The sequence below is a fragment of the Dryobates pubescens genome, chromosome 8 (genome assembly GCF_014839835.1).
Source record: "Dryobates pubescens isolate bDryPub1 chromosome 8, bDryPub1.pri, whole genome shotgun sequence".
Lineage (NCBI taxonomy): Eukaryota > Metazoa > Chordata > Aves > Piciformes > Picidae > Dryobates > Dryobates pubescens.
The window spans coordinates 7,084,148-7,111,789 of NC_071619.1; the positions used below are offsets into that span (position 1 = coordinate 7,084,148).

The 27,642-nt window shown below is 38.0% G+C and overlaps 1 protein-coding gene across 4 annotated transcripts in view; it reads right to left on the reverse strand.

The window, feature by feature from the left end:
- VTI1A (vesicle transport through interaction with t-SNAREs 1A) overlaps nucleotides 1–27,642 on the reverse strand; it is a 291,318-nt gene that overhangs the window by 195,474 nt on the left and 68,202 nt on the right. For all 4 annotated transcript variants that reach the window (XM_054163882.1, XM_054163884.1, XM_054163881.1 and 1 more), the window contains one exon: nucleotides 23,618–23,702. In XM_054163882.1, coding sequence (XP_054019857.1) covers nucleotides 23,618–23,702 — 85 coding nt within the window. The remainder of the gene's footprint in view (nucleotides 1–23,617; nucleotides 23,703–27,642) is intronic.

Sequence of the window (27,642 nt, forward strand, 5' to 3'; positions counted from 1 at the left end):
AAGTCTTTATAAAGCTAAGCATGCTGGCATAAAGAAGTCCTTTTATATTATTTTTTTTTGTCATGCAGAGTTGGCTGCTAATCCAGACATAGAAAACTGGGTTATATTTAAACTCAATTCTTTCCCCCCCTACCATTCTTCTAACAAAACGACCCCACATATTTACTCAAGATGTTTAAACAGGTAAGAAGTGCAAAAGACATAGCTTGCATCATGTTGCACAGCCAAAGCAGTAAGAGAATTGGAAGCACAGAAAGAGGTATTAAACCTAGAAAATTCAGACAGCAAACTTGTATCGGGGCATTGCTTATTTATGCATATGTTAATTTGAAGAGTGCAAATCCTTTTTTTAATAGATTTAAGGAACTTGTTATTTCATGGGTAGCATCTCTTCTTTTTCACAAGATGCAATTAATGATGAAATCCTGTATTTAACTCGAGCTCAGATAATATTGGCCCTTTGTTCTCCCCCCAAACCAATTTTGTAGGTTTGTTTTCAAATGGGTCACACAATCCTATTTCTTTACAGGGAGAAGAGATCCGTACACTGGTTTCACTATGCTAATGCTGTCCATCACTGACTTTTAATAGTTCCTTTGGCCATTTTCATGTTTATTTTTTTTAAGAGCTGGTAATGATATGCCACATACCTGGCACCACATTGTCCAAGCCAAAATATTAAACGTTGGAAAAAGCAGAGCGACGACTTGCATCCTACACTAAACACGGCTTGGGTTTTGCAGTATTAACTTTGTGCACTTATTTAGCAGTGCTCTTCAGCGCTGTTTCAAACAGACGTTTGTGTTCAGCCATGGACTTGCTCACCTCCTGAAAAGAGCTGTTTATTCAGTAATAATAAGCTAAATTCCTACCCCAGCTCTTTCTTTGGTTGCTTTCTGTTTGCTCATTCCAGAAGCAAACTGGCCATACACATTTTTCTCATGTTTGATCCATTGAAATAAAAGTAGACAACTTTTATAGATGTGGGTTTATTGAAATGGGTGTTTATCAGTTAGATCATAGAGCTCTACAGAAAATAATTCTCCTGCTGCTTATAAACAGTTTGATCAGCCATATTCAAGTAAAAGAACAAATCTAAGGGGGAGGGTGGAAGGAAAAGAAAGAAAATGGGAGGAGTAGAGACAGATACCGTGTGCGACTCCCATGTGACCTGTGATACTGCCTAATTAGAAAACTTAACTTTCCATAAACCTTTAATTGGAAGCAGCAGTATTGCTACTATTCACATTTACGTCCTTGGTGGATGATTTACCTTCATTTCTGCGAGTAAAGGAACAGAAAATGCAATAGAGAATGCAATGCACAGTTTTGAGGGAGAAATCTGGTGGCACAATGAAAACAAACACCATCAGCTTAGAAACCAAATTGAAATACAGCAAAGGGATTTTTTTTCCAATAGATCTTTCTTCATTATGGTACAGGACACATAAGAGAACGCTACTGAACTGCAACCTCAATTATACTGGCCAACAAATTACCTTTAACCATTAAATTAGAAAATGTTCTCCAGCAATATTCAGTTTAGCATTCTACACTGTCTCCAGGCTGAAGGTGGTCTGCATGTTGAACTTAGTACTGTGTGGGTTATAGTCTTTGTTTGCAGTCTTAACTGGGGATTGCACCTTAGCTACCGTAGTTCAAGCGTAAAAATACTTTGTCTGTAACACTATATACTGTTGCCAGCGACCCTCTAAATCCTTGAACCAACTGTGTCCTCTGGTGTCACAGAAGATAATGCCAATTTATTGCAATGTGTGGCTTTTTTAACTGATTAAAATTAAGCCGTAAACACGTGACAATGGAATTAGCACATTTAGAGAGTCTGTTTTCCCACATCCCATTTTGCGCTAGTGCGGCTGATCCCTGCAACTCTACGCGGGTGCAATTTTAATGACTTCGCTAGGTTTTGATGTTCTTATGAAAAAGCAGTGCTTGGTGTTTGTGGAGAAGGTAGATATGGAAGCTGAGTAGCTGTGATTGGGGACACTGTGACATCGTCTCTGTTTTTCGATAGGATCGGTGTCATTTTCCTCCCCACGATAAGAAACCTCACTGACAGAGCCCGATTAGGGAAAATTTTATTATAAAATTCACTTCTATCGAACAAGGATAGAGTGATAAACAGTTCAGCCTCAGGGAAGAAACAGGAAAAGATTTTCCCTCTCTCTCTTTTTTGTTTTTCTTTTTTTTTTTTCCTTTTTTTCCCCTCCATTTAAGAAAAATCCTCCCTCCTCATAAGACTTTTCCTGCAAGTGACTGTGTTTAAGCTAATAAGAATTCCCAAAATGCGGAGATCAAAAGTATCTGAACGTCGCTCCAAAAGCAGTAAGACTTCTTTTACTTCACAATTCAAGAATATGATTTTTAAAAGGAAAAAGGATTTTTTATCTTCTTCTGAATTACATTTTCCATCAAATTCATGAAAACCGAGAGTCTTCTGAAAAGGAAGCTCAGGCAATTGTAACTTTACGTTCCATTATTCAGTTACATCTCTCCCTGGCTAGAAAAGCGGCAAGCTGCAGGGTAAACAGAGAAAATAGATGCTTGTGGCCCTCTAATGCTTGAAGATGGACTAACCTCCAAGGAGGAACATAAATCAAATATTGATTTTTATTTTTTTTTAATACTAAACCATCTTTACTTCTGTTTGATAGTTCACCAAGGATACCTTTAACCTAGCCTCTACTGTCATATGTGCAATATACTTCTGTGCACTAATCAGCACCAATGCAGCCAGTAAATAGAAGATGGCTTGGGGAACTTTGCGAAAGGGGTACATGGAGTACATGTACAGAGAGTAACTCATTCCAGTTGTCTTCTTTATCTCACTGAAATACATTCATGAGCTGATTATGAAATTATCAGTAATAAGACCCAAAAAAAACAACAAAAAGAAAAAAGAAGAACACAAACAAAAAACCAAACTAAGCAAAACCAAACCAAGCACAACGGTAAAAGAGTATGTTGAAGAAGATATTTTCATGTTTTCACATCTGAGCTGTAACAATGCCATGAACCAAGTGGGTTTCTTGGTTGTTTAGCAATAAAGCTTCCAAAGGGAAAAAACCAAACCATCAACTAAGCGATGCCAGCTTTTCATTTTCATCCCAAACTGAGTCACTACATTGAAACCGCTCTCTCAAGATGGTGGCCTCAAAGTTACAGACCCTCCCTTAAATGACTTTTAAGCACTTTTCAACAAGAAGTTTACAAATCTGCTGTCAAAGAGAGCCTTAACATACAAGTCCTTCTGGCAGTGTTCTAGGTTTGCTTTTATTAAAGAACAATGGGAGGAAGTTTACAGGCATATTATGATTTCCATTAGGCACATTCATCCCCAAAGACAGTACACATATGATGCAGACTTCAAATAACTTCAGTAGCAGTTGTAACTCTGAAGTAAAAACTTGCCAAAAATCCCTGCTTATTTGGTTAACTTATCTTTCTAGAAATTGCATTTACTGCCCTCTATGGCCTTATATTAAGCTGAATTTAAGTATTAACTGAAGGGTCTGCTCAAAGAAACACAGTAATGAAACTACATTAGACTCAGCCACCAGGACAGAGCTCAACTCCTCTTCTTGATACTTGACTGAGAGAGGAGATAAAAAACATCTACCACTCTTGGAATCCCAAGACAAAACATATGTTCCATCCATCTATAATTTCAAGTTGAGCACCTTCCATTTTTAATGATGTACACAGTATTTTGGAAGGCATGTCCACACTATCTACTCTTATCATGAAATACTATGTTACTACCACATATTATCACCATGGGTTTTGTATTGTTGATTCATTTCCATTCTGTGCAGTTCCACACAACAGTATAAAAAAGAGAGCTTTCAAAGAGAACTGCATTAGAAACAAACATCAGTCTGAAAAAAAAATGACTAATGAAGGCAAGGTAGATGAATCAAAGGGCAATTTGGAACTCAAATACATTTCTTTTTAGCCTTCAAAATGAGATTTCAATGACTTAGTGGGTTTAATATGGGAAAGAGCTGAGGAAAAAGATGTGTCACTTGATTAGTGGTCTACCAGACAGATATCCTTCAATAATTTCTCTAAAAGCCATTTACTTCCAATTGACTGTAACTGCAGCATCAGAGCTGTTAACAGTGCATTAAACAGAACAAACTCCAAACATAAAGCCCCAACCAAAAGCTCAACAACCCCATATAAAAAAAAAAGAGTAATTCTCATTAGCTGCAGTAAGACTATTCTTCCCTACAACTTTTTCCATGTAAATGCCTTTAAACCTGCTTGGAACTTACTGTTTTCTTTTCTGGAGGGTGGCAAAAGAAACCTCCTGCTTGAATAATGCAGACAGCTTTACTGTTTTGATATCTGTCTTGGGCTAAAGTTGGGCAATTAACTTCCCCCCCACATGCAGACTGAACAGGGGGCTGGCAAGAATGACTGGCAGGAAGCAAAGGTGTGATTAGAAAACAACATCTTTCCGTTCTGTGTTGCATTTTGCAGCGTATGACAGAGTTATAGCTGAACTCCAGTGTCCAAGTGAATCTTCACTATTTTTCTTTTTTACTAGAATTTCCCCAAATAGCAGCATTAAGTCTCCTGGAAGGAGCAAGTAATTCCCTTTCTGTCCCCAAGACATGTAGCACATAAGTTGCCTGTTTGGATCAGTGTAGCTATAAATATATTTATCTAGATGAAATAGTCAAACAGTCTTTTCTAAGAGGAGTGTCTGATTGGTTAGTGGAAAATTGATACAGTGGAGTGAAGAATAACTGATAAAGAGATAATCCAGTGTGGCAATGTAGTTCTGCAGCACTGTAGCTCTAGCCTTCATTGGGTGGTGAGCGTAGGGTGATGGAAGAAAAGGATGGGCTTCTGTTGTTTGCATTTGAAGTATGAGGGAGGCATGGTGTGAGCAAACTTCAGATGTGAAGAACAAAAGCCCAGTTTTCCTCTATACCATCTTTAACTATATGATGAAGCCAGAAGCTGAAGCACTGCACTGTTAGATTTTTACAGCTGATGTTCTGTTTACCTGGTTTTTTACTGTACTAAGCAGAGATGCACACACCTGCATATATTTATTCAGTGCATGTACAGTTAATTTTCAGAGAGAGGGTCACTGTATATGTTTTAACCCAACCCTAATTCTTGCTGTAATTTCCCAGACTACTGCAATACATCATGCTCATTATTGGCATAACCAAATACATCCCAGAAGGGCTCTATTTAACAACAATTTAAAATTACTTCTGTGAGGATTAAACAATCTCAAATATTTTCATTTTACATAAATGGGTAATTTGAAGAGGAGAATAGTTACCTAAGCTGGTGGTGGATCAGAGTATGCCAGTTACAGGAGCACTTAAGCGCCCATTGGCACAGCAAGACTCAAAGACCCAGTAGGTTTCAAAGAAACACCTTTCCCCCCCCACCCCCTCCCCTCCTTCTAGAAGTCTTTGCTTTCTAGTAAAGCTGCAACCACAATGTTCACTCTCTTAATGCCACCATAAAAAATCAAAACACTTTAAAACAAATTGATGTCCTCTTTAATATAGTCATCACATCATCACAGTACCCTTGCACCCTGCTTGGTGACAACCAGAGGGATGCATACCACACATCTCTCTCTTGCTAGCTCTCTCGTTTTTGTTTTTTTTTCTCCCAGGCATTGAAGTGGGCAACAAAGAAGGGGAGAAAGACTGGGAGAGACACTCAATTGAGATATTGGCACCTTTGATTGACAACATCTAATCAGCTTATCTCCACACTAATAAAGTTGATGGCCTGTGGAGCTGCTGTATGTCCAGCTTCAAGTGAACTTTCAGTAGCCAAAGCCTCAAGGGCCACAACTAAGACTGAGCTTATCTAAACTGATTTAAATCAATTCCTAATGGGCTATTTCAATTTGATCAATTTGAAAGGATGGAAACCTGTAACCACTTGACTCAACTGTCCTGGCTCATGCTGGCATCACTGGAGATTTGGTCAGAGCCACTAGCTATTTATCTACAATGAAACAATGAACTACAACTGATACACTTCTGAAATGATTTGACCCTCTTTAAAGTACTGTTCAGTTTATTCCAGATGGGGTGTTTTATAGAGCTACTTCTCTTGTACATTCACTCCATAAAACATTTTGAAGTAAGCAAGCAGTGAATGTTAGATGCATAATTCCCTCTGCCATAAATAGGAACTGAACTGCCTTGCAGCTCTTGAACAACGTGATTTGTTTTTCCAAAGTAACAGTGTCCTTTGTGTATTTTAAGGGGCTGCCTGTCCCGCTGAAGGTAGAATGACAGAATGAAGACTATGATAGGAATGATTTGTGCAGTCATATAGATTTCATTTATTATGAGCAGAATTAAACAATTCACTTCCCAAGTTCTTGAAATTCATTTTGCAAAGCTCAATGAACTTCCAACCTCAGAACTAACATCTAAAGCAAACATATATGGCTACATGCATTACATTACACTGTGAAAAAGAATTGCTGCTTCTCGCTGGGTAAATTGTTGCTTTTCAGAATGAAAAATATTTCCCAGCATCAAAGTACATCTCCATAAAATAAGTTCTGAATTCAGAACTCTGTTATTTATTTAATCAAAGTAATATCTTTGGGAAATATTAAAAACACAGCATCATCTTAAAGAGGTGGACCCACATGCTTATATGTACTTTACAGATTTGCCCAAGCATGAGCAGTGAAATCAGGTATCAGGAAAGTATTTTTCAGTCAATAGCACACATAAACACCTTAGGAATGTCTTGTATTTAATAGAGGTAATTTAAGCACTTTCAAAAGGAAGAGGTTTTTTTGGTACTAATGCTAGATTACAAAAAAAACCCTGAGCAATATTTTCATTCAGATTGTGGTTTTCAAGCTGTAATTGCTTTATACAAAATCCACTCTAGTGTTATCACTCAATATCATCTTCACTGCTGTACATCTGAAGATAATTTTGCAATAAAACTTAATTGATAGAGCTTATTTTTCACTAATCTCCTAATATAGAAAAATGAAAAAGTACTAACAGTATGTATTATAAGCTATGACCCTCACAGTGCAGCGTGTTTCTAGTTTATCAAACTAAAATAGATCCATTTTATGGCATCAAATATTTCACATACTTTAATAACGTAGATACTCTTTCCCAAAATAGGAAGCAAATGGAAAATTCCCTTAATAAAGCAAATTGTGGAGAGTAAAAGTAATTCACAGAGGAGCTAAGCAGAACATCTCATCTCACCATACTGGCTTGTGCCCCACTGACCATGAGTGCAAAACCTCAAAACGTTTCAATTATGGAAATCAGACTCTGTTGTCGGTGACATCTCTTGAGAAGTTAAATTCAGTGATTGTATAGCCACAAACCAAACTCCTGCTGGCACACCACAGAAGCTTAACAAGTCTTAACAAGACTTTTAAAAAATTAAAACATTGTGGATTGTGTTATATTTGTTATATTTGGTGCCATGGTTTAATTGATTAGGTGGGTTGGATTGGTTGATGGGTTGGACACGATGATCTTGAAGGTCTCTTCCAACCTGGTCTGGTCTATTCTATTCTATTCTATTCTATTCTATTCTATTCTATTCTATTCTATTCTAATTTCCTTCTCTCTTTTGTTTGGGGGGTGGTGGTAAATTAGAGCTAGTATCAGTCCTAGGACTTTCTCATCAGTTAAGTAAACAGTTCTAGTGGTTATAAAGAACATTAAAATAGAAAAGAAAGCATTGGAAGCTTGTAGCAGAAGACTGGGAGCTTGAATTCGTCAGGCTTTTTCTTGAACACCCTATAAGACAATGCTTTCAGAGCAGAGAATCCACCAGGTGCCAGACAGCCATTAAGGCACCACAAGAACTGTCACCAGCACCATCTTCTGTAATCCTGGGACCTAGATTCATGTTCAGATCCAGTTACTGTAGTACAGTGTTCCTGAGCAGACTAGGTAACTTTCAGGTTGAAAAAGTAGCGGTCTGCAGAGTCAAGGAGCCACATTTGGCTCACAAGCAAGAATTTGCCTGGCTGCCCCAGACTGTATTCCCAGTTCTGCTACTAAAATTCTGATAGACCATGAACAGTTTGGCACTTAAAATACCTGGATGCTGCTCTGCAATCTGTGTGGGCTGAAAGGAGATAATTCTAACTGGCATGATCTCTCTACTCCTCCAGTGTGACCACCAAGATTCCATCCTCCCCAAATAAGCCACATTCCCATGCAGACCTCCTGTTTTGGTCACTGGTAGAAGGATCCAAACTTCTTGGTTACTCAAAGATGCCTCAAAACAGCAGAGAAAAGCAGGGACATTGTTCTACAATTTGGGACATCTGTGTAGGCTTACAGATCCTGCCCTTCCTGTCCATTCAGGACTTCAGTAAGGCAGAAAATATATTGCATAATCACCACCAATATCTTCCCAGATCGGCAGTGGTCTCAATTACCTGAACCTCAGAGATTAATCTAAATGGTGCTGCTTTTGGCTTTTTGGTGGTGGGGTATTTTGGGTTGGTGTTTTGTTTGCTTTTAAGTTTGTTAGGTTTTTTGTTGGCTTTGGTTTGGTTTGGGGTTCTTGTTTGTTTGTTTTTAATTAACCTCATTATGCTTGGGTCTGCCCATGTACTGAATGAGTATCACTGACTCCGTCTCTCGACAGGATAACATAAACAAATTAAGTTCTGGGAGCTCACGATATTAAAGGGCAAAAGCACACAGCCATCAAAGTGGCAAAAAATCCTGCAACCACCCACTTTGGTTATTTGAAAAATTGAACTACTGCCTTATTTTTGCATTTGAATAGTTCTCATGCTGTCATCTAATGAAGGAAAAGATTTTTAAACATAGCAATCATTTTGCCAAGATCACTACAGATCTATCAGACATAATTAATGACTGTAATAGGCTGACAGAGTTGTGCTTTGTCTTCTGTGAATGAAAACACTGCTCTTCAGACCAGATAAAAATCAGCCTCTGCCTTTTTTGGCAGTCAGATCATAACAAGGCCAAAGTAATATTAAATCATTTATGAGGTTTTTAAGTTTAAATATCAAAGTGATATACAAGCAGAAGTGCTGTTATGACATTTGAATTTCAGCAACAGGCAATTTTTAGGCCTTTCAAACTATGCAAAACCTGACATTTCAGTGTTAATATACAAAACCTGCTATGAGACAAAACAACACCTCTTCACCAATATTTTGTCATTTAAAACTTTTCCCCTTTGTTATATAGTCACAGAGTTATATTCCAGCCTTCTGCAGAGCAGATTCTTGCCTAGAAACCTGTCATACTCATGCAAACAGGAAAAATCTACTGTATATGAATTGTGATCTCTATAGTGATCACTTTCATTCTCCTAGTTTCCAGCAGTTGGTCTTTCATCCCTCTTACTATTCTTCATGTAGAATGTTCTTTTGGCAGCTAAAAGATAGTAGCTCTGTGCAATGTTTTGATGAAGCACACCAGAGAAAACAAAATGAAATGGACTACCTTTTTTAAAAGGAAATGCACTACTTTTTTTCAAAAGGAAAAACAACACAGGTGATACAGAACTGTTCAGGGTATTATTTTCATGAGGTATGGGAAATAACATGCAGTGCTCATCAGTTATTCCATAATGTATAACGCCTGTCTCCCCAACCTTCTAGCAGCTGGGACTGCAATGTTTTGACGTGATGATCTCTGGGTGCAAATACTGAAGGTGTTAAAATATAGATATAAATAGGTGATAATGAAGAACAAAATGTGAGCCATTTTCTTGCAGTCATAGTTTGCAAATTAACAGGCTGCTATTGATTTTTCTTTGAGGTCAATAACAGCATTTATTGATCTGAGAAGTTAATACTCACAGAGGTCAATAATATATCTCAGGGGTCAACAAATCTAGATACTGACTTCCATTTCCTGTCCATATATAAATATTACATAGGCAAAGTGGGCAAAGTTAATCTTTGGAGATAAGAAAGCATTGTATTTGACATGATACAAAAACTCCAAAACATTAAAAGTTAAGAACAGAGTCTACTTGGATCATTTTCAAACAGTTTTCAAACACTTACATTAACTTAGAACTACTGGCTTCACGAACCCCATCTTCAGTTCTGCACTTCAAGTCTCCCAAGTCCAGAATGTTCATTCATGCTGTTACTTCCCAACATCAAAAACGAACCCTTTCTACAGGCTACTCAATATCAAGGGGACATTAACATGTTTTACCAAATTAAAATAAGGCTCATAAGAAAAGAAGTGGACCTTCTGATTTCTCTTATGCCTCATTCCTTCCAGCATGATCTCCAGCATAATCAAGTGAAACTTTCCTACTGCCTTCAACGAGCTCTGTATCAGGCCCTTGTAAAATCAGGCAAAGTTTTCTTCTGGTTTGTAGTTTGTTACTCAAGCACCCACATCTCTAAAGAAAAATGAGAAGTGAGCAATTATTCTCTTGATATTTTACACAGATGAATATCAGTGAAGCTCTAGTGTACTCCTGGAAAATAGAATAGGATAGGATAGGATAGGATAGGATAGGATAGGATAGGATAGGATAGGATAGGATAGGATAGGATAGGATAGGATAGACCAGGTTGGAAGAGGCCTTCAAGATCATCATGTCCAACCTATCACCCAACACCACCTAATCAACTAAACCATGCAACCAAGCACCCTGTCAAGTCTCCTCCTGAACACCTCCAATGATGGTGACTCCACCATGACAGAGAAGGAAATAAATGTCAGGAAATGCCAACACTAAAAAGGTATTTTTCTTTTGCAGCTTGGTAATTACAAGTGGTCCATAACATAACACCTCAAAACAGGGAAGTTACATATCAATTTTCTAAAGACTTGTATTTGTGTGAAAAGATGCTATTAACCTGGCAAACAAACAAGGCACTCCGTGTGCACTACTGGCAAGCTCTTAAAATGGCTAACAAGGACACTACATAACTTTTAATAATATTCAGCAGATTTGTGGAACTTCACAGCTCAAGAGCTTTTTATCATTATGCAAAGCAAAAACCCCCAAACTGTTATTTTATGCATGAATAAGCTGTAACAGAAAGACTGATATCCTGCAAATTGTACAGAACTAAAACTGTTCATACTCAGACTCCAGATCTGTGCTGTAGGTATCAGAGTCACAGAATGTTAGAGGTTGGAAAGGACCTTCAGAGATCATTGAGTACAACCTTCCTGCCAAAGCAGGATCAATTAGGGTAGTCCACATAGGAATGCATCCAGGTGGGTTTGGAATGTGTCCAGAGGAGACTCCATAAGCTCTCTGGGCAGCCTGTTCCAGTGATCCGTCAACCACACTGTAAAGAATTTTCTCCTCATGTTGAGGTGAAACCTTCTATGTTTGAGTCTATATCTGCTGTTCCCTGTCTTATTACTGTGCACCACCAAAAAGAGCTTGGACCCCTCCATTTGATATGCACCCCTCAGGTATTTATAGACATTGATGAGATCGCCTTTCAATCTTCTCAAGACTAAACAGCTCCAGGGCTCTCAGTCTCTCTTCATAGGGGAGATGTTCAAATCCCCTAATTATCCTCATAGCTCTCCATTGGACTCTCTCTAGCAGATCCCTGTCTCTCTTGAACTGAGGAGCCCAAAACTGGATACAATACTCCAGGTGTGGTCTTACCCAGGCAGAGTAGAGGGTGTGTGATGGAGAACATGTCATCTGGGTTTTGGCATCAGGACCTTTCTTTGAGTATTTGAGCAAGCAAAGATTCAACACAGCGGGAAACAATATAAAGCTATTTCCAGCATTAACATAGCATTTTACCTCCCTGTATCAAAAACTTTGCTTCAAATGTCCTCAATTCACACAGCAAATATTCAAACATTTATTTGATACCCAAACATAGCAGCTTCCACACAAAACGTCTATATAATGGTGAAATTGTGTTATGCAGAATGTTGTAGATGAATAAAAGGTGTTATTTGTTATGAACCCTGTAAGGTTTTATAACCTCTAGAATATATGATTAAGGAAATAACTACATATCTAAGTGGAGAATTAAGACTAAATATTGCTCTTTACAAACATACAGCAAATAAACATCTTTCCTAAACTGAGGGGCCCAGAACTGGACACAGGACTCAAGGTGTGGCCTAACCAGTGCTGAGTACAGGGGCAGAATGACCTCCCTGCTCCTGCTGGCCACACTATTTCTGATACAGGCCAGGATGTCATTTGCCTTCTTGACCACCTGGGCACACTGCTGGCTCATGTTCAGCCTACTATCAACCAGTACCCCCAGGTCCCTCTGCCTGGCTGCTCTCCAGCCACTCTGACCCCAGCCTGTAGCACTGCATGGGGTTGTTGTGGCCAATGTGCTGCACCCCGCACTTAGCTGTGCTAAATCTCATGTCGCTGGACTCTGCCCATCTGTCCAGCCTGTCAAGGTCCCTCTGCAGAGCTCTCCTACACTCTAACAGATCAACTCCTGCCCCCAGCTTGTTGTTGTCTGCAAACTTACTGACGATGGACTCAATACCCTCATCCAGATCGTCCATAAAGATATTAAAGAGCAAGGCACCAATTATCCATTTTAAAGTAATTTAAGAAAATACTGTTCCTTCTAAAAGCAATTTAAAATACCTCCCCCACAACAAAATTGAAGGCAGTTATTTAAAGAAAAAAAAAAAAAAAGGAAGTAAAACAATGGGAAAAAAATCATGGGGTAACTACATTTTATTCTTAGTGCTTCTCTACTTGATATTTCACTACTGAAAAAAGTATGCCACTAGGATAGCAAATGTTTGGAGTAAAGCAAATATAATCAGGCACTTCCACGAAATTTCTTAAGGTGGTTTTCCAAACAGTTATTGGAGCAGTCATGTGCCAAGGCATTCCACAAATGGAAACCTTACAACACTCAATTATAAAAATCAGATTCATACTTTCAAGACACATGTAATAAAAACATAGAATTACTGCATCTATGTGAATAAAGAAAAGAACAAAGACTGGACAATTCTCTTCGTCTACCTGTTTTTTGCACGTTCTCTGTCTAGATCTTGCAAGAGCACTAAGCAGGAACCAAAGCCCCAAACAGATGAACACTCCAAAGTCTCCACATTTATAGTGCCACAGATGCCATAAGGTATGGAAAAACTCATCACAGTAGAGACCAGCCAAACAGATGTAAGAGATTACCCTTGCACCAATGTTTATCTTTGCAAGATACCAAAATTATCTGTTTGACTTAGTTCACAAAAAATGTAAACCACAACAATGAGCTCTTCATAATATCTAGGTTCAGATATCGTTACACTGAGCTTGACCTTACTCATGCAAACAAGTTTTTATCTTGCAAACCTTCTTGGAAATGTACTCAGCAAAGCAGACAACTCTCTCTTCGCGCATGTGCGCACACATGCTTGCAATTCAATATGTAAATATTTATGCCCTGTCAACAACTGGGCAAGTTTACAACCATGAGTATTTATAAAAAATGTGATGATTAGGCCAAGAGTATAAAATGTCATATTAAATTTTACATCTACATTTCTGGAGCTAGTGAGGTAATAGGAGGTGAATAACAAATGGCAGACAGCTGATGCTGGAAATTAGGAGCAAGGGAAGAGCTTGCAAAATATGGAAGGGGCACAAAAATCACAGAACCAGTAGGAAGACCCTCCACTGAACTAGATGAATTAGTGCAAATAGCCATGAAAAGATGTATTAAAAAAAACCCAAAACACAGAAAAAGATGTGTATAAGTGGCCTATGGTAGATTGATATCAAATGGTGAAATTGTAGTTTTCAAAGCCATGAACAACACTTTTCTGAATTCACAGTTCCTCACAACAGAGTAATCAATAACTAGCAGTAGTTTCTCAAAACAAGGCTGTAACAAGTCAAAGAAAACAACCATGCTAGTTCAGAAAGGTGACTGGTCATGCAGATCAGCAGTTGAACTCATTCTGACATGAAACAGACTACATGGAACTTCTGACTTGCTATGAGAATGGCATTCATTTCAACCTTATAATGTAGACATTTACTTAGTAATCAAGAAAAATTAATTTATCTTCTATTTGGCTGAGGTAAGCCTCGTTGTTCAAAAGCAAGGCAGCAAGAACAAAATCCACTTAAACAAACCACAAAGTTTTTATTTAAAAAGAGACTTGGGATGGTCAGTCTTACTTGATAACATGAGAGCTTATGTCCTGAATTGATACTCATTACACAAGCAGATATTTAAAACTGTGAACGAATTCCCATAACATTCAGTACTTGTCAAACTTGTACCCTTACACATGCAACAATTTGATTATTAATTCATTTGGTTTTGGACTACAAATGCCAGTAATTACAGGAGAAAATATACTCTATAGGCAAGGTAGTAACATCATTAATATAAAGTAGTATGGTATGACTTGAACTATATCAATAAACGTCTAGACAGGCTCCTCTGCAGTTATTTGATACTGTAGCGAGAACGATGTTTTTCAATCCTCTGCATCTCTGTCTCACTTCAGGGCAGAAGTTTGGACTTGTTCCCTTCCTGTACTTCTCCCCCCACCCCCTCAAAAAAAAAGGGAAAAAAAATAATTGTGTAACTCTAACTCTTCATTCTAAATTGTAAAAGGGCAAAATACTGCACTTGAAAGAGGATTTACCATGGAAACCCTTTAATATTGGCTTTACCTAGAAGAGCATGTTCAATACAGATACATTTTTTCATGTTAAACTTTGTTCTTTAGTGCAACAGGGGGAAAACACTGTTAGCCTGACAGGAAGTAGAAGGCTTCAAACAAAGAAATAATTAAAAAAACCCCAACAACCCCAAAACAACCTAGGGTGAATTTTATTTTCTCAAGTCTAAGCTCATCCAAGTTTCTTCTTGATGTAAGTCATAATACAAAGAGTCTTTGCCCAACAAGACTTCATGCTGTGCAAATTCAGCAGTGCCCATGTAGTGAAAAAAAAGTCTGATAAAAACTATTGAGAATCATGTTCTTTACTTAGGTATCCAAATAACAACTCATTAAAGTCTGTCTTCTTAATGAAATACACAGTTTATGTTTTGTGGACAACAAAGTCAACAAATGAAGTCATTAAATAAGCAGGGTATTTATATAGAACAGAGTAGAGTAGAGTAGAGTAGAGTAGAGTAGAATAGAGTAGAGTAGAGTAGAATAGAATAGAATAGAATTAACCAGGTTGGAAAAGACCTTTGAGATCATCAAGTCCAACCTGTCATCCAACACTATCTAATCAACTAAACCATGGCACCAAGCGCCCCATCCAGTCTCTTCCTAAACACCTCCAATGATGGTGACTCCACCACCTCCCTGGGCAGCCCATTCCAATGGCAAATCACTCTTTCTGTGAAGAACTTCTTCCTAACATCCAGCCTATTTGCAGGTCAAAAGGCAGACTTGTAGTTTTATTCACTTGTGCTCTTTTAAAGGTTGTGACAGATTTTCCATCACTGCCAAGTCACTATCACTTGGAATCAACTGGTGAAAAGTTTGAAAGAAGTGGTTGTGGTATAGGATGAAAAGAAGATATCAGGAGTAAAAGGAAAGTATCAAGATTTGAATTCTACTCATCAAAGCCTAAGCAGAGGTTCTCAACTATCTGAAACTTTTCAGACACGTTCCTCTGCAACTTATTCTTCTCAGGAAGAATATGAAATGTGATGAAGAGAGCTTCTCAGGTCATACAAGTTGAATGTTTCCTTCCTATAGGCATGACCTCACAGTTTTTGTCCACCTATTGCAATGGGTGATTGTAACATAATGTTTTAAAATTTATCTTCTGGATTCAGTTTATGAAACAGATGTTAATATTATTCAGTGGTGAACTATGACAAGTGCAAGGTATTTGTGAAAATGTACACAGATCTCACTCTGTTTCATTATTTGTCTGGAATGCACATGGGAAACACTTAAGCATAAAGTTTCTGATATATGGAACAGAATGTTTCTATGATTCTACCATGGAATAAAAATCCACAATCTCAAAGTTATGCTTCTGTTACATATTTTAAAAGTATCTTTAAGAAGTTACTGCAATCACAGTATCACAGTACATTAAAGGTTGGAAGGGACCTTAAGAGATCATCAAGTCCAACCCCCCTGCCACAGCAAGATCATTTAGGGTAGTCCATACAGGAATGCATCCAGGTGGGTTCTGAAAGTCTCCAAAGGAGACTCTACAACCTCTATGGGCAGCCTGTTCCAGTGCTCCATCACCCTCATTGTAAAGAAGTTTCTCCTTAAGTTGAGGTGAAACCTTCTATGTTCAAGTTTGAACCTGTCGTTCCTTGTCTTATTAGTGCACACCACCGAAATGAGATTGTTCTCCTTCGTTTGACACCCACCCCTCAGGTATTTATGGACTTTGATCAATGTTTCACTCATCCAAATCCCAGTCTTAAACAAGCTTATTTCAACTGGATACCAATTCCTAACAAGACTGAAGTTGAGTCGTCCCATGACATGTGCCACTACAATCAATTCCTACACATCAGGGAACATTAAAATAATCTGGGACGTTTTCCACAGGAGGGGACAGAATGACCAAGTTTGGATCACTCTTCTTCCTCCTACACCTTTGCAAGCCTGTACTACTGCACAGATTTGACATTCCTTATTTGCTGAATTAACAGCATAATCCCAAATCTACTGAGGGGAAAGATAAGCATTCATTTTATTGGAAATCCAGTTGAAAGGTGCTGAGTACCCAAGAGATAAGCTTTTAACAGAAATAGTCTGAAAATATTGCATAGACTGTAAAAAAAATCTCTACAAAATAAGATTTATTTTTTTTCCCCGTCTCTTCAAAAAATAAAAGTAGTTGGAAAACTACTTTGGGATCTTTGTGGTACTCTGAAGCAGTTAGAGGACAGTACTTAAATAAGGAAAAGTCACCATTTCCTTATCTTATGGTAAGCACTTTATGTATTTGTAAATTTAGGAATACACTCAGAAACCCCTGTATCCTGCATTTGAGAACACACTTACGTGCAGAGGGCCACTGAGCAGAATGAACAGCCTTTGAATACCACCAGACATGGTTAGGTGGGTTACTGAGTAAACTGATGGACACAAGCATGCAGGTCCCATAGTGCTGTTTGAATCAAGCCCTTTCAGAGCAAATGCAGAGCTAAGGAACATGGGGATGGTGCCACCACTTGAATAAACATATACAAGAGTGGATAGAGACAAAGTATTAAAGAGATATCTGGAGAAGATCAAAGCTGAGAAGGCTGGTAGGAGGGAGGGAAGGAGGACAAGGAGGGAGGAGGTGGCAGATACAAAGCCAGAGGGAGCAGTTTTGTGACTGGACAACCAATGAACCAGCAAGCGATATTCAAACCGAAGGTGTGAAAAACACTTTGCTCGTATCAACAGCTGCACTGTAAAACACTAAGGAATGGAAACTAAGGTCTCTCCATGCCCTCTAGATGCTGCTTCTGACTGTTCATTACATTTCAACACTACTTGAACATGTTTCTCCTCCTGTGACTGTGCTGGGATACTCCTGAGGCCTGACATCCTCAGAAACAAAAATCTCTCACTGTATCTTCCTCCTCCCCACATTATGGTCTGGACTACGAAGAAGGGCAGAGGGCTTAGAGATGTGGGAATGCAATATGCCACTTCAAAATGAATTTCTGAAACAATAAACAGATTTTAATAGAAATCAGCCAGCAAGGAAAAAAATTATATGTGAAACATGAAACACCATTGCTAGCAGAAGAAGCAGGGATCACAAAAAAGCTCTCTGATAGTGACTGGAAACGGCATAAAACCTCATTTCACTGCAGAAACTTTGGATTAAGATTTCAGTAGAAAAATGTTCTGGCATATCAAAGAAACACCTGAGGAGGAGATATTGGTATATGCTCCAGAACTCAGAAACCCTCTTCCTCTAATGAAAGGTTTTACATACAGTATTCACATATACATGTATGAATAATTCATTAGAGATGAAACAGGTGGATATTAAGTGTAAATATCTGGGACAGGAATAGACTTCTTTTTTTTATTTAAAGCAAGGGGCACTTGAAGTCAGGCCCTGGTTTTCAAAACTTGGTTTCCATTTACTTGTAGCTATTTGGAACTCAAATATAACTGGAATATGCACGTACCTGAAGACAGAACAGGCGTGTGAAGCAGTACTAACTAATGCCAGCAAATTACTAACTGCATGAAAATACAACATAGAAGAAGCAACACACTTATCACTAGCCTAACACAGCCCTACATTTATGAACATTATGGTCTGTTATTTTGTCAAAGTAACATTGGGTGGATGTTAGAACCATTCATTTTTGTTCCTAAGCTGAGCAGACACTGTTTAGTTTGATCATAGCAATGCTTACTGTATTGTCTACCTGAAAAGCCAATCTCCATCTCTTGCAATCACAATAGAATAGAATCAGTTCAGTGGATGCGCTTATTTTACTTTTTTGTCAGTTCACATATTTTATGTCAGCTCTCATGTGCATCTCATTTATGACAGCTGAACAGCACAACCAACCCATGAAACATGGGGGAGGATGGTCCTTCAGAGCAGGAGCTTGGGGGTTTCATTAGTAAAGGTTATTTCATTAGCAAAGGAATGCAAATTCGTGGCATGCTTCTGTGGACAATGTGCTAGCATCTCAAATTCCGTTACTTCTGTCTATGGGTGTTTTAAAGCAGTTCCTTATTCATGCTAAAGTCATTAAACTTGAAGACTGAGGCCTTCAAGACTGCTCTATATACACTCCTTGACACACTTCCACTGATGCATTCACCTTATTTCACTTACTTCTGCATCCAGATAAACCAAGTGCTGTTATTTCAGAAAGAGGTAAACACAACTCATTGTCTAACAAGACTCTCTTTGCTTTCTACCTCAAAAGCTGCCAGTATTTTGAGGTAGGTCTGACCACATGTCTGTCAGCTGGGACAGACAGCTATGTTAGATTATACTTTTCTGGCTCAGGCCAGGAAGGGACTGTAGTTCATTACAATAACTGAAAGCCACTGAAAGTTGCTTGGATCCCTCAGTGCTGAGAACTATTCACCTCACATAAGGGTGGAAAATATGCTACAAAATCTCTTGCTCACAGATATTTCTCTTTTAACTGTTTCAAAATTACATATTCCTGGGATTCCCAAGGAGTAAGGGAGATGGAAAATACATTTTAAGCAACCTGAAGTCCAGATTCAGAAGAATTTTCTGTAAATGGAAAAAGAGAGTTTTCCTTCCTTTGATTTCTTTTCTTTCAACCACCATGGTTTTGCATATTAAAAAAAAAAAAGGATATTAAAAAAGAAATTAAGACTAAATTGAAAGATTTGATGCAAAGAACAGATAGATTACAAAATACAAACTCTTCTAGTAGCACAGATCTTGCAGACAGACTCAGAGCCACAGCATAATATCCAGTTATCATCACTCAGAAAAGCAAACTCAACACTTGTTCTCAAGTAACATGTACTGAAAGCTGTAGAAATAGCTCAGGTTCATGAAGGAAAACCATTAAAAATAAACACTTGCAATGCAGTTTTGCCATGAAAGCCTGGACAGCATTCAACGGTTGGATGTCTGTCTTACATTGCCATGAAACAAGGTGAAGTCTGTATTATGTAAACACCAGGATATTTTTTCTTCCCTAAAAAGTATCTGGCAGTTGAGAAGAACTTACCAAAAGCAATTCAGCTCCAGATTACAATGGTTCTCCTTGACAAGTGTTTTACGTTTGCATGCCAATTTTATCTCTGAAGATGAATGAAGCATTTTGAACTGTGCCTTATTCAAAACACTCCTGTTTGAGCAGACATCTCTAAGACTAAACAAAGAAGGAGATGCCTTACTACACTACACTCTGCAGGCAAAACACAGAAGTTCTAGAATTCAATTTGATGCTGTGGAAATCCAAGCATGGGGGAAAGGAATTAGGAAATCTCCCCCATCCAAAACAAAAAGAACTTTGTGATTAATTTGGATTAATTAAACAGACTCTCCTTTTGACTGAAACCAGCAATTTTAATGCATTTAAAAAATCTTTCTCATATTCTGATGCTATATGGTCAAGACTAAGTGAGCTGAAATGAAAAATGTTGAGTTCTAGCACCCGAAGTAATGTTGGAAATGCCTGCTAGCCAGGTTTGAATTTGCTTGTCTGCTCCTTACCAGAAAAGCAGACAATAATATAAAACCAGAAGAATAACCACAGGAAGCCTTTTTTAAAACAATATTTTGATTAAAATATTGGGTGTTATCACAATAGTGTTATCAGTCATGATTAAAACTTTCCCTGCTTGGTACAAACAATGGAGACCTTCAAGACTCAAAAAAACAGTGGTTTCCCTCTGCGTCCCTCAGGTTTGTGCTCTGCAGCTCAGGCAAACTAAAACGCAAATGCTTTCATAAACATAGTGGTCTTCCAAATCAGCTACTCAAATGCCTGTTAAATTTGCAACATACCCCAATGAATATTTAGAATAATGTTCTTCTCTTCACAGTAGGCCTTGAGTACTACAGAACTGGTGAACGGACAGTCCTTCAGGAGGCTTCTGCATAATTTTAAGCATCCTCAGTATCAACAAATGAGAGCAAACCAACTCTGAAAGCCTGACAGCCAGTGTTGGATTGTGTCTTCGAGATGGTGACATAAGTGGCATCCTGTTCAGACACCAGTGAAGCTCATGAATCAATGGCACTGCTCAAAGAAAGAAGTCAGGACTTCCAACAGATCTCAGCTTGTATGAACAACTGTACATAAGATGAAAGGGCTTATCAATTTAGAGATGCAAACAGCAAAAAAGCTTCCAATTTATCATGGTAAGTTTCAGGAATGGTAATGTGAAATTGCATTAAATTAGTTATGTGATGTCAGATTAATCCTTAGATGATCACAGGGGCAGGTTAAAATAGTATATGTATTTTTGCTGATTAAGGTAATAAGAAAGACCCAAATGCGACTTATTCCTGGGGTGAAAATCATTCAGCTTCATTATAATAAGCAACATACATATCTGTAATTGTGAAACACCACCATATGAATAAAGCAGAATAGATACTCCACCTCCTCACAGAATCACAGGACAGCTGAGGTGAGATGGGACTTCTTGAGGTCATCTTGTCCAATGCCCTGCTCAAGCAAAGTCACCTACAGCCAGGACTGTGCCAACCTGGATTTTGAGTATGTGCACAGAGAGAGACTCCATTCACAGACAGAGACTCCACAATTGCCCTGAGCAACCTATTTTAGTGCCTCAATATTTCCGCAGTGAAAATTATTTCCTTGTGTTCTGATGGAATTTCATAGGTTTTAACTTGTGCCCACTGCCTCTTGTCTTATCACTGGGCATTACTAAGAAGCATCTGGTTTCCTCTTCATTCCATGCCATCAGCTGCTTTCAAACATTGATGAGCTACCCTTGAACATTCTGTTTTCTAGGTTGAACACTGTCAGCTTTTTCAGCTGCTCCTTCTATGAAAGATGCTCCAGTTCCTCAATTCTTTTCAGGGCCCTTTACTGGACTAAGTCCAGTAAGTCAGTATCTTTCTTGTACTGGAGAGCCCAAAGCAAGAAACACCACTCCGTATGTGGCCTCACCAGTGATATGTAAAGATCTTTATGAAACAAAAGTAATAATTAAGGTACAACAAGATCTGAGGAGTTAACTTAATAATGAATTGAAACTCCAAAAGATATTATTTTCTTTTATTATGACACCTCAACACAGAATGGTCATACAAGAAGTCCAAAAGTAAGTTCTTCTACTGCACGGACTTAACCTAAATTCACTCATACCTAAATCATGATCCATGCCAGGAACTAAATATAAGTAATCCAAATCTTCTGCCAAAATCTACATTACAATTAAGTTAATATTTCCAAAGTCATCATCTCCAAATTATTTAATATGTCATATGACATCACCACACTGCTGATCATCATAGGCTTTATGGAAGAATATATATGATCTATATTTATATATATAATTGTTCAAGATGAAAAGTAAAGGCAGATGCGAAGATGGGGTGAATCAAAGTGATTCTATGGAATTCAATGCAGTTTCACCTGGTTTTGATGCTGAAAGACACCCTTTCCATTTAAATATACATTTGCACTCCAACTGTATCTCTCAGAGATCACCACAGAGATATGCAACGGAAGTTAAAATGATCATCATCTCTATAAAACAAATTCCACATGGGATGGAAAAAAAAGTATGTAATATATCTCTTCCCCAAAAGGATCAGTCTGAATTTTTATATACTGTTTCTCTGTTTCTTCATGAAAATCCCAGGTTCAGCCAAAGTAGATCAGGAAACATTTTTGACTAGCCTGAAACACTCCTTTCTCAAAAAAATGAAAAAACCCACCCAAAATTATGACCATTGATGAATGGTCATAGTTGATTTATGAATGGTTTAGTTGATTAGATGGTGTTGGATCATGGGTTGGACACAATGATCTTGAAAGTCTCTTCTAACCTGGCTTATTCTATTCTATTCTATTCTGTTCTGTTCTATTCTATTCTAATAGACCTGAAAATCCACAGGAGAGCAGACTTCATTGCTGTCACAGGTCCAAGTGTACTCATGTGTCATCCTCTGGCATAAGAGAATTAGTTCTCCTTGTCCTCTCCAAAATGTATGTTCCATACATCCACTTCATTATTGTGCGCAGTACTAAGCCCAGAATAATTAAAAAGCAAGCAACTCTGGTAATGCCATTCATTTAACATAGCCATAGTTAACTCTACTAGAGTTCAACTTAAAATTTATGTCTGAAATAAGGCTTGAATTCTAAAGAGATATTGGAATATATCAATCAATTGGGACTCTCTGCCAGAAAATTACTTCACTGCTCAAACATACATCTTCTGAAACTTTCTGTAACTTTGTGCAAGATGGTTTTTTTAAAGCGGATTAGACTCTTGGAAGCTTAACTATTGCTGCTTAAAAAAACCCAACCAACAGTCCCACTATGAACTGCAAAACCTTAGTAAAAATATTTTGTAAATACCAACTGAAAAGTTGTAGCCAATAGATTTTAAAAAGAATCATTAATTCAATAATTGAGCCTCGGTTCTCCATTTTATTCTATCTGTATATTTTCAGATACGGTTTGTTTACTTCTGTCATTGCATGGAAACAGCTGCATAATCAGTCACTGAACTGATTGCAAGAAAATTGAGCTGATAGCCTTCTTATATATCATCTGTGGTTAATATCTCCAACATTTATTAAGATTAGATTTATTTATTTTTTTACATATATGAATAAAAGTAAGAGACAAAAACAACTGGAGGCTGCAGTGTGTGCTAGCAATCATTGCGGGTGGGTAAACTGACAACATGTAACTGCATATTAAGACAAATGTAGAATTTAGACAAAGTATTCCATCTCTTTTCAGATGTATACTTTTAAACCTCAGGAACTGTTTTCAGTAGATGTCATGCCTTTTAACTTGAAAAAAGATAAGCGCAAATAAGCTCCCAATTGTCTCCCCAATATGTAAACCACATCTCGGGCTGCTGTCTCTGTTTCGCCTTTGAAGTTTCCCTGAAATGTCATGTGTTGTGAAGACTGCTGTGCATAAGCAAGACAATTTGCTCACTCTCAGAATTCTTACCGGTTTCCACTGCTATTTGGTATCCAGCCTCTAGTCTCCGAGATGACCTTTCCAGCCTCTCTGTGTTATCGAGCAGATGTGCCCTCTGAAAAAGAAAAGGGGAGAGAGAGAGAGAGAGGAAAAGAAAAAAAAGTGAATCAGGCAGCAGCCTACAATGTTCTCCCCCCCCCGCCTCCTTTAACTGTGCATTCATATTCCAAAACATAAAAATATCCACGTGTATTTTATGGAAGAACCTGTTACAAGGACCACTGGAAGAGGCAGGTCCTGTGATCAATCATAATTATGTGTACCAATCACTTTTGTTTTGAAAGATGGAATATGTGCTTCCCTCTTATTAGATGAGCTCACAAAACAGAACGTGACTCTGATGCGGGAAACCTCTCTGCAAAGCGTTTCCAAAATAGATTTCCCTGTGACACATGTATGCAAGCACCCATGATTTCTATTCAACTTCAGTTTGATGAAACCATCGCTTTAAATGCAAGGGGTAGTTTCTTTACCACGAACTTAATTTTCAGCAGAGGATACACATTTCCTTTATGTGTACTACTCAAGTGAGGTGATAAAAACAATGAGCTATTCATACGGAATACTGAACAGCATGAATATTCTTCAGACTGTTTGATGTAAAAAGATGTAGAAACAAAACACTGGCTTCCTGATTTACATCTTTTATGCCTATATATATGAGTACAGAAATAACATACACCCATGCAGGTATAAGATATTTTTCTCAGAAGTCATTTGCCCATTTATGAGATAACATTAAGCTCTGGTGAAAATGTGTCTTCCAATACATTTTCACTAGGGAAGTCTGCAATAGTGAAAAAGTGAAATGATTACGTTCATTAGTTTATTCTGTATACAAAACATCAACTTTTCAACATGTGAGCTCATTTCCTTTGGAAATTTGATCCTAGACAAGCTCTAATCAAGCCATCAAAAAAAATACAAGCCCCCTCCCCGCAGTAATCAGACACACACCTTTCCGGGCACCCCTTTACCCCAAAACAACAGCTCGGGTGTTTGTCAAAAAACATTTCCTACAACTTTGCCTTGTTGACAGATGTCATTTTAAAATTGGAGAAATGCTTTCTAATAATAATAAAAAAAGGAGGTGCCATACATATTATCTGAGTGGCTGTCTACTGAAACGATCTACCTTGCTCTAATGAGCCCCTATGGATCTTGGGAGATGCAAGCTGTATTGACATGCACACTTAAGCTAATACACCTAGACCAGTGCCTCCAAGCTCTAGCAGCCAGGGATGCTGACAGAATATCTCGCTTCTATCTTCAAAGAAAGGAAGTGATTAGTATGTTATCATTACCATTCAAAACGTGATTTCCCTATTCCCTCCCGGCATAGGTGACACATCTCTGAGATGCGGCCAGACGATCGAGGCAGCTAAAGCCACATCAAAGCTTGCCTTGAATTTTTTTTTTTCTTCCTTTTTTTTCCCTCCTCTCTTTTTCTTTTTTTGGAAATCATTAAAACAATGCATTTAGATCAGCACAGATAGGACCCAATGTGAAGGTCAGGAAAGCTGCAATAACAGTCTATAATAATTAATAGAGTTGTCTAATACACAGTGGATAGGTTAAGAGTAAATTGCAAAAAAGCCTTTTGCATTCATGGGGGGCAGGCCACCAACAAAAAGGGAAAAATCAGCACAAGCACTTAGCAAAATTTAAAACCATAAGTTACGATGCTGTAATTGAAATCACGACAGCAACCAGAGTGGCGCGCGCTCTTAGCGTTCATGGTCAATCTAGATAATTAGTGTTAATTTTGCTTAATTTTTTTTAAAAGGGCATCTTTTCATAACATCTGCTGGTTCCTCTTCATTGCCCATTGGAAGGAAAAAAGAAAAAAGAAGAAGAAGAAAAAAAAAAAAAAGAAGGCATAATCCTGCAGTGCTTTTCTCCAAATACTGATTTTAAACTTGCTAAAAAACAAATAAATAAATCAGAAACTTGGTATTATTACATAGATGTCTCTCAAGAAGGAAAAGTGGGGGATGGGGGGAGGGCAGGGAGGGGATATAAAGGAGTTTAGAAGGTAAGACTCCTATAAGTTAGAGAGGACATACTTTAAAAAGCCCAAAACATAAGCTGGGAGTGAGCACAAGGAGTAGAACATTATAATTACAGAACAGATGTACAGCGCTGCAGTGGTATCCTGGAAATGAAAAGACTATCCTGCTATGTTCAAGGAGCGGGGGAGAAATAATCAGATTTCACATTACAATGTGGAAGAGCCACCCAACAGAAAGAATTTGCATTTAACTGTGTATTTTATATATACTATATAAGCCATGTTTAATCTAAAAAGTAAATTACAAGCCCACAGTTCACTTCTGTCTTGCTGTGAGCAATTAGAATGCTAAAGCCCTGTGAACTCGAAGCTAACATTAACTCAGAGCTGTTTGTTGATTGCAGAACCTTTCCACCCAAACCATTCTGCAATGAAACCTAATTTTTATTATTAAGGGTGGTGTTATTTACATTGTTTTGGTTTGGAGACACCCTGTTCTTTGGTCCTGAAATCAATGCCCTACAGTAGCAGCTGAAGCTTTCAACTGCTTCCCACCCCTCCCCAAACTCCTTCTCCTACAGTATTCCCAGCTCTCTGTAAGGTGTGTAGCGAGGTGATTCAGTGTCTTGCAGCTTCAGAAACAGCTTCCATCAGGAGTTACATAAGGAAGTTTTGCAAAGTGGCATGCTATCACTAGAGATTTAGTCATTCCATGTGGGCTGGATTCAAACTGAGATCTCAGGAGCAAAAAAAGACAGAGCGACACAGCCTCCGTGGAAGCCTGTGTACGGCAAGTGTGCTAGAAAAGATCCCTGTAATGAGAGGAAGCACAGGTTTTATTAACAAACAGTAAGGCAAAGCACAATTTCTTTTTAAGATCAGTTCATACCTCCTTAGGAGAACTATAATTGGGGATGCCTTGATGTTTCGCTATGTGACGAGTTAGGAATTATGCCTGAGTCACTGTACTAGCCTTCATTTAAACTTTAATGTGCATTTTGCATCGGGTATAAAAACACCATTGCAATTACAACCTATCCAGCACACAGTGTGTACCAAAGTGCAGAGAACAGAATGCTTACAGTTGGTTTTAAAATTATTTCCCCTTTGCCTGTACAATTTTGATCTAGAAAAAATAATACATCCTTTTATTTAGTTTTATTTGCTGATGCTCTCACAACATGCAGAGAGAGGGAAAAGTAACTTTCAAGGTCAGCAAGGGAAAGGCAAAAAGAAAATTACCAGAAGCAATGTCAAAATATGTAGGTGGCTAACAAAGAGGATTTCTAAGCTCCAAATGGTATGACTGAGTTCAGAACAGCTCCTAAGTTGCAGTCCTTTGCAATAGCATCCTGAATTTCCTTCTTGCCCCACACAGCTATTTAAATAAGAAGAGCAGTTAAGTAGTAGCCTGCTCTTTATATATGATACATTTTTTCAGAGTAAATTAACAAATGAGGATTCTTTATGTTTAAAAAACTATTCTCTCTATTTGCAAGCAAAAATGATCCTACTACATTCTTTTACAAAAGCACAGGAGCAGACGTGCAGGTGCTGTTAAAAGGATGACAGATGAAGCTTCTGAAAAAAATCTCAGTTATCAGGCTATACAAACCCTTGCAACAATATTGTCATCTGTTTAAATACTGGGACTGTTGGGGAGGGGAGCTCAGCAGTGGTGGGAGGGCTTTCATGTGGTTACATGTTTATTTTGTTTATTTTATTTGTTAACTATTTTACTCTGTAGATTTATCATACTACTATCAGCTCCAGAAGAAGAGGGGAAAAAAAATAAAGCATTTGGGGAACTAGTGAAAGAATCTTTATATTACAAATACCTTCCTGTTTTTCAGAATTCATTGTAATTGTCCTTAATCTGGTTACTTCACAATTCTTTGTCATCCTCAGTTCTAAAACTTACAAATCCTTTCCTGCAGAGCTCAGTATTCATTACTGATATGTCTGGGCACACATTTCAAAAAGG